General features: G+C 61.8%; 1 protein-coding gene across 1 annotated transcript in view; it reads right to left on the bottom strand.

Annotated features, from left to right (window-relative positions):
* Positions 1-1,694: 1,694 nt before the first annotated feature.
* The window catches only part of ZNF536 (zinc finger protein 536), a 145,889-nt gene continuing 134,934 nt past the window's right edge, over positions 1,695-12,649 (bottom strand). Inside the window, exons 4-5 of the mRNA XM_036275475.1 lie at positions 9,173-10,738; positions 1,695-1,843 (exon numbers count right to left, since the gene is read on the bottom strand). Coding sequence (XP_036131368.1) covers positions 1,836-1,843; positions 9,173-10,738 — 1,574 coding nt within the window. The 3' untranslated portion in view covers positions 1,695-1,835. The remainder of the gene's footprint in view (positions 1,844-9,172; positions 10,739-12,649) is intronic.

The raw sequence follows: 12,649 nt of genomic DNA, 5'->3' as shown, positions 1-12,649 counted from the left end.
TGGTTACCCCGGGTCTGAGTCCACGCAGGTGGGCTTGTGATATTGTGGGGGGCAGGAGGCAGAACCACTCGCCCGTGGAGCCGTGAAGGGGGGCAGCTCATCGCAAGCGTCTGAGTCCACAGCCCCGCCCTGCGGGGGGGGACAAGGAGGTGGGTGGGGAGCCGGGTGGGATGGGGGCGCAGCCCCCTGGGGAGGAAGTCGGGAGCACCCTTGCCCTGGAGAACGGAGGGGCCGCCAGGGAGCGGGCGGCGTGGAGGAAGGAGAGCAGCAGAGACCTGGTTCCGAGGCCCAGGGAGCCTTCTCACTGTCCCTGCAGGACTGGGGTGACTGGTTCCCGTCAGTGCACCCCTCCCCAAGGCCGGGCCCTGGTGTCAGCAGCGGTCCCAGTGAGCAGAGTGACTGCCAGGCGGACAGTGCCCGGGCATCCGCTGCATCCCCGGGCAGAGGCGCCTTCCGCAGTCTTCTGGTCCTGCCCACCCGCGTCCCCGAGCCCGTGGCCCAGGGGGTCCTGAGGGTGCTCGTCTAGACCCAGGGCGCGGCAGTGCCCCCCGGGAGGGTGCAGATGTGGCCTCTCGAGCCAGCCCGGCTTCAGGCCTGAGGGGAGCACACGCCCCTCCTGAGCCCTAGCCCCCAAAGTGGCACCAGCCTTGGGGGGCCACAGGAGGCCAGAACTTGGGGGATGTGGGTGAGTTCTCCCTGGCACTGCACCCACTTCCTGGGGCAGCCCGCACACCCCGTGCCTCGGTTTCCCCCACCCACAGGGCCTGTGAGCAGTGGGGGTCCACTGTACAGGGACGTGTACCTGTGTTGCCTGGCTCTCCCCACCAGCCACGGCCGCCCCCCCAAATCAAGAGGTCCCTTTACATGTGTGCATTTGTGAACTGGCACCTGCGGGGTCCCCAAAGATGGAGGAAATGCAACACATCGCCTGGCCAACAGCGGCCCCCGGGGTCCTCTTGAGGCGTCCCCCAGCGGGCAGGACGCGGGGGGACCGGGGCGCATTAACAAGGACTCGAAACGGCACTGCTGTTCCACAGCGGTTTTTATTAGCAATACCAAGTACGTGACTGAAGCATTGTTTACATTCCGTTTGGAGGGACCTAACTGGTAACTCAGCACACAGCACACTTCAGGGTAGAGTCTGACACTCAGGAAGCTACAGTTATCGGGACCTACAGGCCTTCATTCCCAGGAGCACCTCCGCGTGTCTTCCCTTCGCGCGGCCACACCGGCTCCAGGGCACGGCCACGCGGCACGCGCCCACACACTTCCTGCAACCACCGCTCGTCCGCCGCGGGCGCCGGGTGCCTGGTCCGCCCGCATCTGCTCCTGGCGAATGTGACGACCTGACAACGTTACACTAGCGGCATCACTGCTTAAATACTAAGGGCAAAGGTCACGGTGCACTGTTCTGGGTTCTTCTAACGTGTTACAAAGCACAGGACGGTCGGACACGGGACCCTGTCAGGGCGGCCTCGGGGAGCTTCAGGGAGCTGGAGTCGTGGAACCCGCGGCCGGCGTCTCACAGGCGGGGGACCCCGGTCGCCGGCGTGTGCCGCTCGGGACCCGCGGCTCTGAGGGGCTCCCGTCCCTCTCGGTGACTGAGCCTCGGCAACCCGCGGCCCCCGTGGGAACAGGGGCGGTATTTCCAGCCTCCCCGCGTCTTCGCCGTGCACCCCGGCGTGTGTACGCACGTGCCCATGCCAACGGGGGTTACTGAGTCAACACATGTGCACACAGTCTTCTCTTGACTTTACACGCGGGACAGGCTGCAGGGAGCGCGATGGAGTCACGGACACACAAGGGAAGTCCAGCTAGACCGACTAGAACGGGGGTCACTTACCTGCAAGAAAATGTGCACATTCATTACACAGTCCAGAAACCAGAGGCTACAGACATTTGAAAGCAGGGCAGGGCCACCTCCCTCACTGTGGGGTGACGGCAGGAAGCGTGTGTGCCACCGGGTCCCTCTGCTCCGGCCACAGCGAGGACGGCACACGTGGTCAGGGCAGGTCAGCCACGGAGCAGAGGTGCCGCTGAGCCGCGCCCAGTGAGGAGGTGACTGCCGCTTACTGAGCCCAGGGTTTGACATCTCAACATGGGATAGGAAGGGCCTGTCTCCTCAGCCGCTAAGGGGGGCTGGAGTCTAGGTGGCCGTCGGAGCCCCCGGCCTGCGGCTCAGCAGCCGGCGATGGTGAGTGCCACGGTTGAAGGCCAGCTCGGGACCCCTGCCCAGCTCGGGACAGCGGTGGGCTCACACTGTGCCTGGCTCCTGGGGGATGGCTGGGCCTCCTGGGGGAGCCCGCATTTCCCAGGGTGTGGGTGTCTGTTCTGACAACACTCTCAGCACTGTCTCCCTCCCTCCCAGTCTGAGGTCCTGATCAGGAAGGAAAAGTGTGTGTGTGTGTGTGTGTGTGCATGTGTGTGTGAACATGTGTGAGGGTGTGTGTGCACCTGTGAGTGTGTGTGTGCGCCTGTGTGTGTGAGTGCACCTGTGTAAGAATATATGTCAGTGTGTGAACATGTGTGTGGATGTATGTCAGTGTGTGGGTGAACATGTGAGAGTGTGTGGGTTGTACATGTGTGGGTGAACATGTGTGAGCGAGCCTGTGTGTGTATGTGCGTGACTGAACATGTGTGGATACATGTCAGTGTGTGGGGTAAACATGTGTGAGTGTGTGGGAATAAACATGTGAGTGCATGTGTGTCAGTGTGTGTGCATGAACATGTGTGGGTGGATGCATATATGTGTGTGAGTGAACCTGTGTGAGTATGTGTGAATGCATGTCAGTGCACGGGTGAACATGTGTGAGTGGGGGGTGTATGTCAGTGTGCGAGCATGTATGTGTGTACATGTACATGTGTAAACACGTGTGAGCATTCGTGTGTGGTCTGTGCATATGTGTGAGTCAATGTGCAAGTGCACGTGTGTGCCTGCATGTGCGTGGGCTGAGCCAAAGGGCTCTGCTGTTCCTGGGCTCGGCCGGGCAGGAGGTCGTGCAATCCAAAGAGAACAGGGACACAGCGCCCAGGACCACAGCCCAGACCCTCTCCCGCTCGGAGGCACTGTCCGTCCAGACCGTAGCTTTTGGAGCCAAACCCACGCAGCCAGAGGGACGGACATAAACAAGGCTGAATGTCACCAGTGTTTACCGACTCAGACACCGTCCCTCTGTTTGCTCTGGGTGAGGCGTGGACCATCGGCAAACACGGTGGTGTCCACACCACAGCTCTTCATCCCGCAGGGCAAACGCCGCCAGGCCAGGGGGTGCCGTGTCCTTTGAAAGGGGGGCGGGAGGGCAGAAGACCGGGAGACCTGGAGAGGGCTGCCCTCTGTCCGGCTCTGCGCAGCGCAGGCGCTGGAGGTCAGGGGAGAGCCGGCCAGTGCAGCTGCTTTCGGGGCACCCAGGACAGCACCCACACTCCGCCCCCCGTCAGGCAGCAGCAGGCGGGACGGGGCCTGCCCTTGGCCTCCAGGACAAGACACACGGTCCTCCTCCTGAGGCCAACATCAGGCCCTGGGCACACTGTCCCTGGGAGCGGGCTGACTGTGGACGTCGCGGCCGACCGGTGAGCAATGAAGTCGCGCAGAGAGAGCGGGGGCACAGGGCGCTGGACCCACAGCGGGGCCAGAGGAGCCCAAGAGGAGGAGGGGCGAGGAAGGCCCTGCAGGCTTGCAGTAGAGCAGAGGCTCCGAGACCGGACCCTGCGGCCGACCCGGTCTCCCGCACACCCGGCGGCTGGGACGTCCGTCTCTTCCTGCGCTGTTCCCGAGCATGACCGCCTCTCTCCGAGGCCAGGCCTGCAACCGGAACCAGCGCAGACCACGGACACGCCCACTGCCCTGGCCCTGCCCCCCGCCGCTGCCTCCTCCTTGGTGTGGGTCCCCAGACACGGCAGAGCTCAGGGCGTTGGCACAGCTGGCCCTGCCAGTCCCTACTGACCGCAGCCCTTGGCGCTCAGGCTGGACACGCAGAGGGAAGGCACCTCCCTCCTGAGACACGCGCCTCCACCAGGAGAACCGGGAGGAACGAGAGCCCCCAGCGATGAGCCCTCAGCACAGAACCGCCCTCCACGCCGACCCCCGCCCAGAAGGCTGTCCCTGAGCTGGGGGGCACGCGGGGACAAAACAGGCCTCGGGACCACGATGCGAAGTGAGGTGTGTGCTTCTTAGCGCTAAGGGGACGACTGCGACCAGGAGACGTCTGCACACTGGCACCGCTGCCTCGTGACGTCCCCATGTGGGTGGTCACCTGCACTCTAGATGCACCGCCACCGAGAGCCTCTGATCCAGCCATTTACACGCACGAACCCGCCTCCGCGCTCCCCTCGCCCATCGGGGGGGACTGTCAGCGCGAGTCCCCACAGCCCAGACGGGCCCCTGCCTCCTTACCCGCTGCTCCCCCTGGGGGGGCTGGTGTTTCCACAGCCCTGTGCTCACAGCTCAGGAGGACAGGGGTCACCGTTCAGAGTTCCGCTGGGTTGTCAGAGCCCGTTTGTTTTATCTATTTATTTTTAATTTTTATTTTTTTATCCTCACCTGAGGACACTTTTACATCTATCTTCAGATACAGCGGGAGGGAGAGAGGGAGGAAGAGAGAGAGAGAAACATCGATGTGAGAGAGACACATCGACTGGTCGCCAGCCACACGACCCCAACCGGGGCCGGGGACAAACTGCAACCGAGGTACATGCCCTTAGCGGGAACCGAACCCGGGACTCTCTGGTCCGCAGGCCGACGCTCTAACTGCTGAGCCAAACTGGCCAGGGCTTATTTATTTTTTTCAAATATTTTTCTTTTATTGATTTTAGAGCAAGAGAAAGGGAGAGAGAGAAGCACTGATGAGAAAGAACATCAATGGCCGCCTCCTGCACGCCCCCCACTGTGGGATCAGGCCCACAACCTGGGCATGTGCCCTGACCGGGAATCGAACCGGCGACCTCGTGGTGCAGGGTTGATGCTCACCACCAAGCCACACCGGCCGCACTGTCTGGGTGCACTGAGTTACACATCTCAGAGGACACGTGGTCAGAGGCCGCTGGACCCTACCTTCTTTCTAAGGGTCCCAGCTGGCACACTGCCGTGAGGGAACCCCTCGCCTCTGCCCTGCAGCAGGCCGGACGAGCCGGTTCCCTAGTGACCTGAGAGCAAGGAAATGTGAGTTTCGGGGCTGCCGCTGTCGACGCCCCTCCTTCTCTCCACTTCCTCCCAGGCCGGGGCCCCTGCGCCCCTGGCAGGGTGCTGACGGCTTCTCGGGCTCAGCCTGGCTCCCTCCACAGCTGGTCCCCGCACAGCAGAGCTCGGGGCCGGGCCCCTGCCTTCCCCTCAGCCCTGCCCTGGGCTCCCCAGGGGACACGGATCAAACTCTGCAGGAGACTCAACATGCGGGCCCCCGCCATCCCGCTCGGGCTCAGGAGGCAAAGAGCAAGGTGATCTGCTCTGTGTCCGTACCCACAGCTCGGGCCCCGCACGGGCCAGCCTGCAGGAGCCGTGCAGACCGGCCCGCACCCTCCGCTCCTGGGTCTCCCAGCCACGGCTGACCCGACAGTTACGCCCCTCAGGCTGGACAAGGGTTTTCTGTCTCGTCGTGTCCACGGATGTACCCGCTGCGCTGGTCTTCCCTGTGTCCTCCTTAAATATCATGGGGATCCCGTCCCATCACAAAGCCAAGGTCAAACCCACACCAACGAAACCATGGTACGTCCACGTTCCCCCCGCACGGGGCGGCCTGTCTGTCACGTTAACAAAGGACTGCGCGCCTGGAGGTCCCGGCCGGAGCGGGAGCTCTGACTGGGGCGGGTCTCACTAAGATCAGTGAGTCTCGACCCCTAGACGCAGGTGTCAGCTTTCCGGCTTGGCCCACGGCCGAGTCTCCTCTTGGGCCCAGTCACGCCTGACGGCGCGGTCCCCTGGGGAGGGACCCTGTAAAAATCCACGCACATGCTCTCGGCTTCGGCAGAGCACAGGCCTCTCCTGCCCCGCCGGCCCCTTGGCCTCTCTCCTCCTCGTCTCTGTCCTGCACCCGAGTTACAGTGGCCCGGCCAGGAGTGGGCAGCACACAGGCCAGGACCCAGGGCCCGGACACGGAGGAAGACAGGACCCGAGACTGAGAGGGAGGAGCAGACCTCGGGGGTGAGCCTGCCACAGGAGACCGAGGGTCAGAGGCCCCGTCCCCAGCCCGTGTCCGAGGGCGTCTGAGCTCTGTGGGGAGTCCCTGTGACCTGAGTGGGGTTTGTCCTTAGGTCTCATCACGTGCACCCCGCGAGGACCAGGACAGACGGATCCGCGCGCCCTCCCGCAAGCCTGCTTCTAGGGGCATCGGAGTGGAGATTTGGGGTTACCGCCCAGACCAAATCAGACCCCGAATCTCCTGAGATGAGACATACCGGGACCACTCCTGGGCTTGGCAAAGCCCACCTCCCTGAGCGAACAGACTCGGACCGAGGGCCCTCCGGAGCCCACCTCTGCTCTGAGCGGGGCAGGCGGGGGACCGGCAGGAACATCTGATTTCTGTGCCAACGTCGTGTCTCCCGCTGCTAAGCCAACGGGGATCCAAGTCGTCAGCTCCCAGTGACGCCAGGAGCAGAGCTGGACTCGGGGAGACCCCCGTGCCCGGGGCCCGCGGACCCAGGTGTCCTCCCAGACACCTGCTCAGTGGAGGGCTACACAGGCCTGGCCCTCCTGGGCCCCGGGCGCCTCGGCAGCATGAAGGGAACAAGGCCAGGAGTGGGGGGCGCATCTCCCCGCCCAGGGCACGTGGGCCAGGAAGACACAGGGCACTGCTCTTTGGAACCGGCAGGGTGTGGCCGCCAGGGTGAGGCTCCCGAGTGCAGGAGCAGCACTGGGACCCAGGGCCTCGCCCGGGGAGGACACCAGGACACCGTTAGCCTGCTGGCCCTTGGTCGTCACCCTCTCCTGGCGCCACACGGACAGCCCAGGCGCTGCTGCCCGGCCCCGAAAGGTTGGCCGAGCCAAGGTTCTGCACGTCCCGGAAACGTGGAGGCTGTGAACCGTCTGGGCGGTGAGCAGAGCCTGGAGCTCAGCCGGAGGGGACGGGCTCCCGGGACAGAGTGGTCGCCTGTGGCCAGAGGACCCCTGGGCAAGCTGGTGCCCAGGCCGGCCATCTCCTTCCTTCTGCGCCCGGGGGGATGGGAAAGGGATGGGGGCGATATGAGCTCATTTCAATAATGAAGAGCTTATGAACGTGCCCAGTTTTGATCTTCTCTGATGCATGAAATCCTGGCAGGAACTGGGGTCCTACTTAGGTATTTGAGAGAACTGAAAATAGACTAAAAAAAAATCCCCAAACAACAAGAAACAAGACACCACCCTAATCACAAACGTCAAACAATAAAAAAAGGGAAAGACGTGTCCATCGCTCCCGGGAAGAAGGGGCCTGGCCCGGACGGACCCTCCCGCTCCTGCGAGCGTCCGCACAGCGTCAGGAGGGACGAGTCCTGCCCGTAACACAGAGCAGGCGCCGGGCGGGGAACCGCTCCGCGGAAGGAGCTGTCAGAAAGCCAGTCAGGACTTCTGACAATTCAGAAAATATTCCTGACTGCTTGATCCAGTTCCTAGTGAATCAGGAAAGGGAGAGAAAATATATATTTCAATTTAGATCATGGACCTAGTCCAGCTTCCTGAATCCTGTGCTATGGATAAGGATCCTCAGATTCAGAGGGTAAAACGTACTCCCTCTCTCTTTCCTCCTTCCTCCCTTTCTTCCTCCTTCCTTCCTCTCCCTTCCTCCCCCTCCTTCCCATTCCTTCCCCCTTCCTTCCCCCTTCCTTCCCCTCCCTCCTTCCCTCCTTCCTTCCTCCCCCCTTCCTCCCTCCTTCCCCCCTTCCTCCCTTCTTCCCCTCTTCCTCCCTCCTTCCCCCCTTCCTTCCTTCCTTCTTCCCCCCTTCCTTCCTTCTTTCCTTCCTTCCTTCCTTCCTTCCTTCCTTCCTCCCCTCTTCCTCCCTCCTTCCCCCTTCCTTCCCCCTTCCTTCCTTCCCTTCTTCCCTCCTCCTTCCTTCCTTCCTTCCTTCCTTCTTTCCTTCCTTCCTTCCTTCCTTCCTTCCTTCCTTCCTCCCCTCTTCCTCCCTCCTTCCCCCTTCCTTCCCCCTTCCTTCCTTCCCTTCTTCCCTCCTCCTTCCTTCCTTCCTTCCTTCCTTCCTTCCTTCCTTCCTTCCTCCCCTCTTCCTCCCTCCTTCCCCCTTCCTTCCCCCTTCCTTCCTTCCCTTCTTCCCCCTTCCTTCCTTCCTTCCTTCCTTCCTTCCTTCCTTCCTTCCTTCCTTCCCTTCCTCCCTCCCTCCTTCCCTTTTCCAACAAGCGCGGTGAGTCACAGAAATGCGTTCGCAGAGGAAGGAGGGAAGGCATGGCTGCCACAGGTCACGGGGGTGGGGTGGTGAGCCCTGTCCCCGGGGAGGCTGTGCAGCGAGGCCACCCGGATGCCGAGAGAAGGGCCCGCCCTCCCCGCCCCCCGCGCATCCATCCACCCGATTCTCAGCCTGCACCTCACTGTCCCTTCCTGGATCTGGAACCTGGTGGTTGCCGCGCTCTTCGAGGGGTGCAGAAGTGCCCGTAAGCTACCCAGCGCGGCAAGCGTGGCCCCGACACACACAGGACCACCCCCTGGCGACCAGACTCAGGGTACACGGTTCTCGCCAGACAGGTGAAGAGACAACAAGACAGAGGCCCGAGTCCCAGGCAGGCCCTCTGGTGTCTAAGGAGGAGTCCCACGGGCCACGGGCCCCCCCCCCCCGCCTCGTGGCTCGTGTGAAAGCATCTCAGCAGCCCCCACGTCCACACGAGGCCTGAGCACTGGCTCTGGGCATCTTACGAATAAGTTACAAATACTGACAAGTTAGCAGGTGACCATGTCTCTTTTTCCTTTCCTCTTGTGTTGTTTTTTTAAGTACAGTTTCCCCCTTTGGGATGGACTGAAAACGGGAGAGGCTCACACCGGAGACACCAGCGCCCTCCGGGCCACCCCGTGCGAGCCAGCGCAGGCGCCCAGGCCCTGAAACGCCCTCGTGAGCCCGGCTGTCCCGTCGACGCTGCGGCCACAGCACCGCTGGGGCCTCGCTACCTTCAGTTCAGACTCTGCCCTGAACACGCGGGCTGTTCCCACGCGCACCTCGCACTGAGATTTGGGGACACGGACTCGAGGGAGGTTCTGACACTTACCACACAGGTCTGGCCTCTTGACACATCCTGGACTCGCTGTGCTGCCGGCAAGTCCGTTAAAGGCGGGGCTGTCGGAGCTGTAGGCCCTGAGGACCGACAGCATGTTCATCGGCTTCTCCAGGCCCGGGGGCCCCCGCTCCGGCCTGGGCAGGCCCGCCGAGGCGTCCTGGGCGGCAAGGAGGCCCGGGCTGTGCCATGGCTTCTCGGACGCCTGGGGCAGGGGAGACGCCAGTCCCTGGACGGGCTGCGAGGTCCCCGTGGGCAGCAGGCTGTCCCCACCATCGCCGCCGCCGTCCTTGCTGATGGCCGACGGCGGCTTCCGTGGCGCCTCGGGCTCCGTCTCGATCTCCTCGTCGTCATCGTTGTCCCCCTTGGTGGAGTCCATGTCCTCCGAGGAGGCGATGTCAGACAGGTCCTCAGCCGCGTTCCTGTCTGCGGTGTCGGGGATCACGATCGGGGCGTCGTCTTCCGAGTGGGCCTTGCCGTTGGAGCCCTTGTTGGAGCAGGAGCCGGGGGCCCCAGAGCCCGCCGCGCCCTGGTAGACCCCGAACTGCTTGTAGAAGTCTGAGGGGAAGTTACAGAACACGGGGTCCACGTGGCCGGGCCACGGGCCGCTCTTCTCCCCCAGAGCCTCCTTGACCTGGCCTGGGGCCATCTTCTCCGGGGCAGAGTCCAGGGGCCCCACCACGCTGGCCAGAGCCCCCTCCTTGCTCGGTGGCACCAAGGGCAGCAGGGCCACCTTGCCGGCCTCCCGGGCTTGCTCTTTGCAGTGGACGGCCGGCCCCGCCGCACGGTCTTTGCGTCTCGCCTTGCCCAGGTGGTTGGCCTGCAGGTGCAGGGCCATGAGCTCCACGGAGGACGTCGTGAAAGCGCAGAAGAGGCAGCCGTGCCAGGTGATGCTGTCCTGCACCGTCACCTGGGCGCCCGGGAGCGAGGCGGTGTCCGGCCGCACCGACAGGTCCAGGGGCTCGTACTGAGACTTCTCCGACTTCCTGGGGGCCGCCTTCCCGCCGCCCTTGTCCTCGCCGCCGTCCGCCCCGGGGGCTTTCGCGGAGGGCGGGTCACCCAGGGCCTTGTCCTTCAGGCCCTTGTCCTTCTTCAGGGAGCTGAGCACGAAGCTGTCCATGAACGCCTGCAGGGACCCCTGGAAATTCACGCCGTTGCTCACAAAGCTCTGATAGGCTCTGCCGATCTCGGAGAAGTGGGTGCTTTTGGAGGGGAGGTCGGCGCGTTTCAGGGTGTCTGAAGGAGCCTCCGAGGACATGCCGGCGGCCTGGCTGGGGTGGTCCGCCGAGGAGAGCACCCCGGCCGTCCACGGCTGGGAGGCAGGCGCACCCCTGAAGTCCATTCCGGGGAGCCCCTTGAAGGCGCCCCTCAGGATGTCGGGCCTGATGAACAGAGCAGCTTTGCCGGGCAGCTCGTCCCTGGGGTCCTGGCTGGAGGGCTGGCCCGGCAGGGGCCCCGCTCCGTTCGGCCGCTCTCGGTGGTGCCGCTCCAGGTGGTACTTCAAGGACGCGGACTGGGTGCCGGCGTAGTCGCAGTGGGGACACTTGTAGGGTTTCTCACCTGCAGGGTTTCGGCAGAGGAGAGAGAGAAATGTTTATCTCACTTTGGTGCGTGGAGCGAGGCGAGAAGGACCAACGTTCGCTCTCGGAGACAAAGAGCCCCAACTAATAATTAGTCAGGGAACAACTGCTCCTTAATAGAAGAATAATTCGCACTCTTAAGCTTTTTTAATGATTTTGTACCATTTGGGACCGCTCAGGAATGACATACTATCTACACACAATTAGCTATCTTTTCTTTATCTAACATGTGAGAACGGCTATAGATTTAAAAGCTATGATTATGAAAATTAAGCATAATAATTTAAAACCACAGTGATCATTAAAAGTAGAAGTTTAAAAAGACGACGCCCGTAACAAATGGCTGGTTGCGATATTTTGTGTATACGATGGCTCTGAAATTTGTTTAAATTATACACATGGAAACCATTTTTAAACCTAAAAATTTTATGGCCCTGTTACGCAAGACTGAAATGAATGATTTAAGTCTTGCTCTGCAGTAAATCATGGATATAATTAGCAAATAGCATACAGCACGAGTAATTCATCATTATCTGGAGGGCACCGTTCCAGACGGCTCAGATATCTGCAGTTCTACTGCATTGTTTCTAAATAAAGAACTATAAATACCGATTCCATAAAATATTAACACCATTCCCGTGCGCGAAGACAGCGGCGTGTAAAGACGTATAGTTAAGAGAAAAAAGCAGTCAATAAAATTTAAAAGAAAATGAGTAATAAAAAGGCACAGAACGTATTTAGTTTCTGTATTTGAAATTAGCATTATCTACTGGTCTTCGCAGCGCCCTAAATTTGTGCTAATGGCAGGCCCGACGTCCCCGTGGAAAAATGTGTAATTTACCTGTAATAAGCACTTTCTGGAGAATAAAAATAGCTCTAAGGAGCGTTTTAAAACATATAAGTCCGTTTTCAGGAATTAAATATTTATTTAAGTTCAGCGCCTGACTTCTATTGTTCTTCCCTCCACGGAAAGACACCAGCACGGACGGCGTGGCCTCGCCGTGGGACGGGGGACGGGAGACGGCGCACGTGGGTTCAGACGTCCTGAGACGTGTTAGCGACCAGGGCCTTCCCTGGAGCCTGACGGACAGGCTCCCCGGCTGGCTGGTCCCTGGACACCCGTCCACTCCCACAGCAAGCCCATCGCAAACCAGACCAGGTCGCCGTGAACGCTGAGCTCTGAAGACACCTCCTGAGCCGGAGCTCGGCCGGCGCCATGACGCCTGTGCTCTGGGCGTGGGCATTCGGGGGTGACCCAGCTGACGAGAGAAGGACTCAGGAACTGGGGGTACTGGCCACCTGGTTCCGGGCTCCACGTCACTCCTGACTGAGTGCCGGCCTCATTCTGAGGTGCCTGTGCCCCCCACTCAGGAGCTGTGGGGCTCCCCGGGCAGCTCAAGGTGGCCTGTGGGCCTGGGAGGGTCTCTCAGTGGAGGTCATGGCCCTGGCTGGACCCCCACGTGGATCAAGGGGAAGGCGCTGCCCCCTGACTGCAGGTGCACAGGCCTTCAGGTGCCACCCCCACTTCTCAGCTCCATCCTGTGTGAGGCTCGGACTCACGCCGCCACTGCTATTGGACATCTCGCCAGAGACGGGGACAGCGCGTGGGGCCGGGGCCGTGGACAGGCACTCCTGGGCTGGCCTGGGAGTCGGGGGCCGGTCGGAACAGAGGCAGCCCCAAAGCCCGGGGGGGGGGAGCAGGCACGGGAGAGCCTGAGCGGGAAGTGGGACCTGGCGCACGGTCAGCGGGCACCTGGGGATGGGGCGAGGCCCACGGGACCAGGTGGAGCTCCCACCAGTGCACTTCGAAAACCCAGAGCGGAATCGCTGGAGGTCTTTAAAAACACCCCACACACAATCCCACCTCCACCCCAGAAATTCCGGTTGCCTG

Source organism: Molossus molossus, unplaced genomic scaffold (assembly GCF_014108415.1).
Source record: "Molossus molossus isolate mMolMol1 unplaced genomic scaffold, mMolMol1.p scaffold_m16_p_21, whole genome shotgun sequence".
Classification (NCBI taxonomy): Eukaryota; Metazoa; Chordata; class Mammalia; order Chiroptera; family Molossidae; genus Molossus; species Molossus molossus.
Note: the sequence above shows the minus strand (reverse complement) of the source record. Positions and strands in the feature narration are given on the sequence as shown.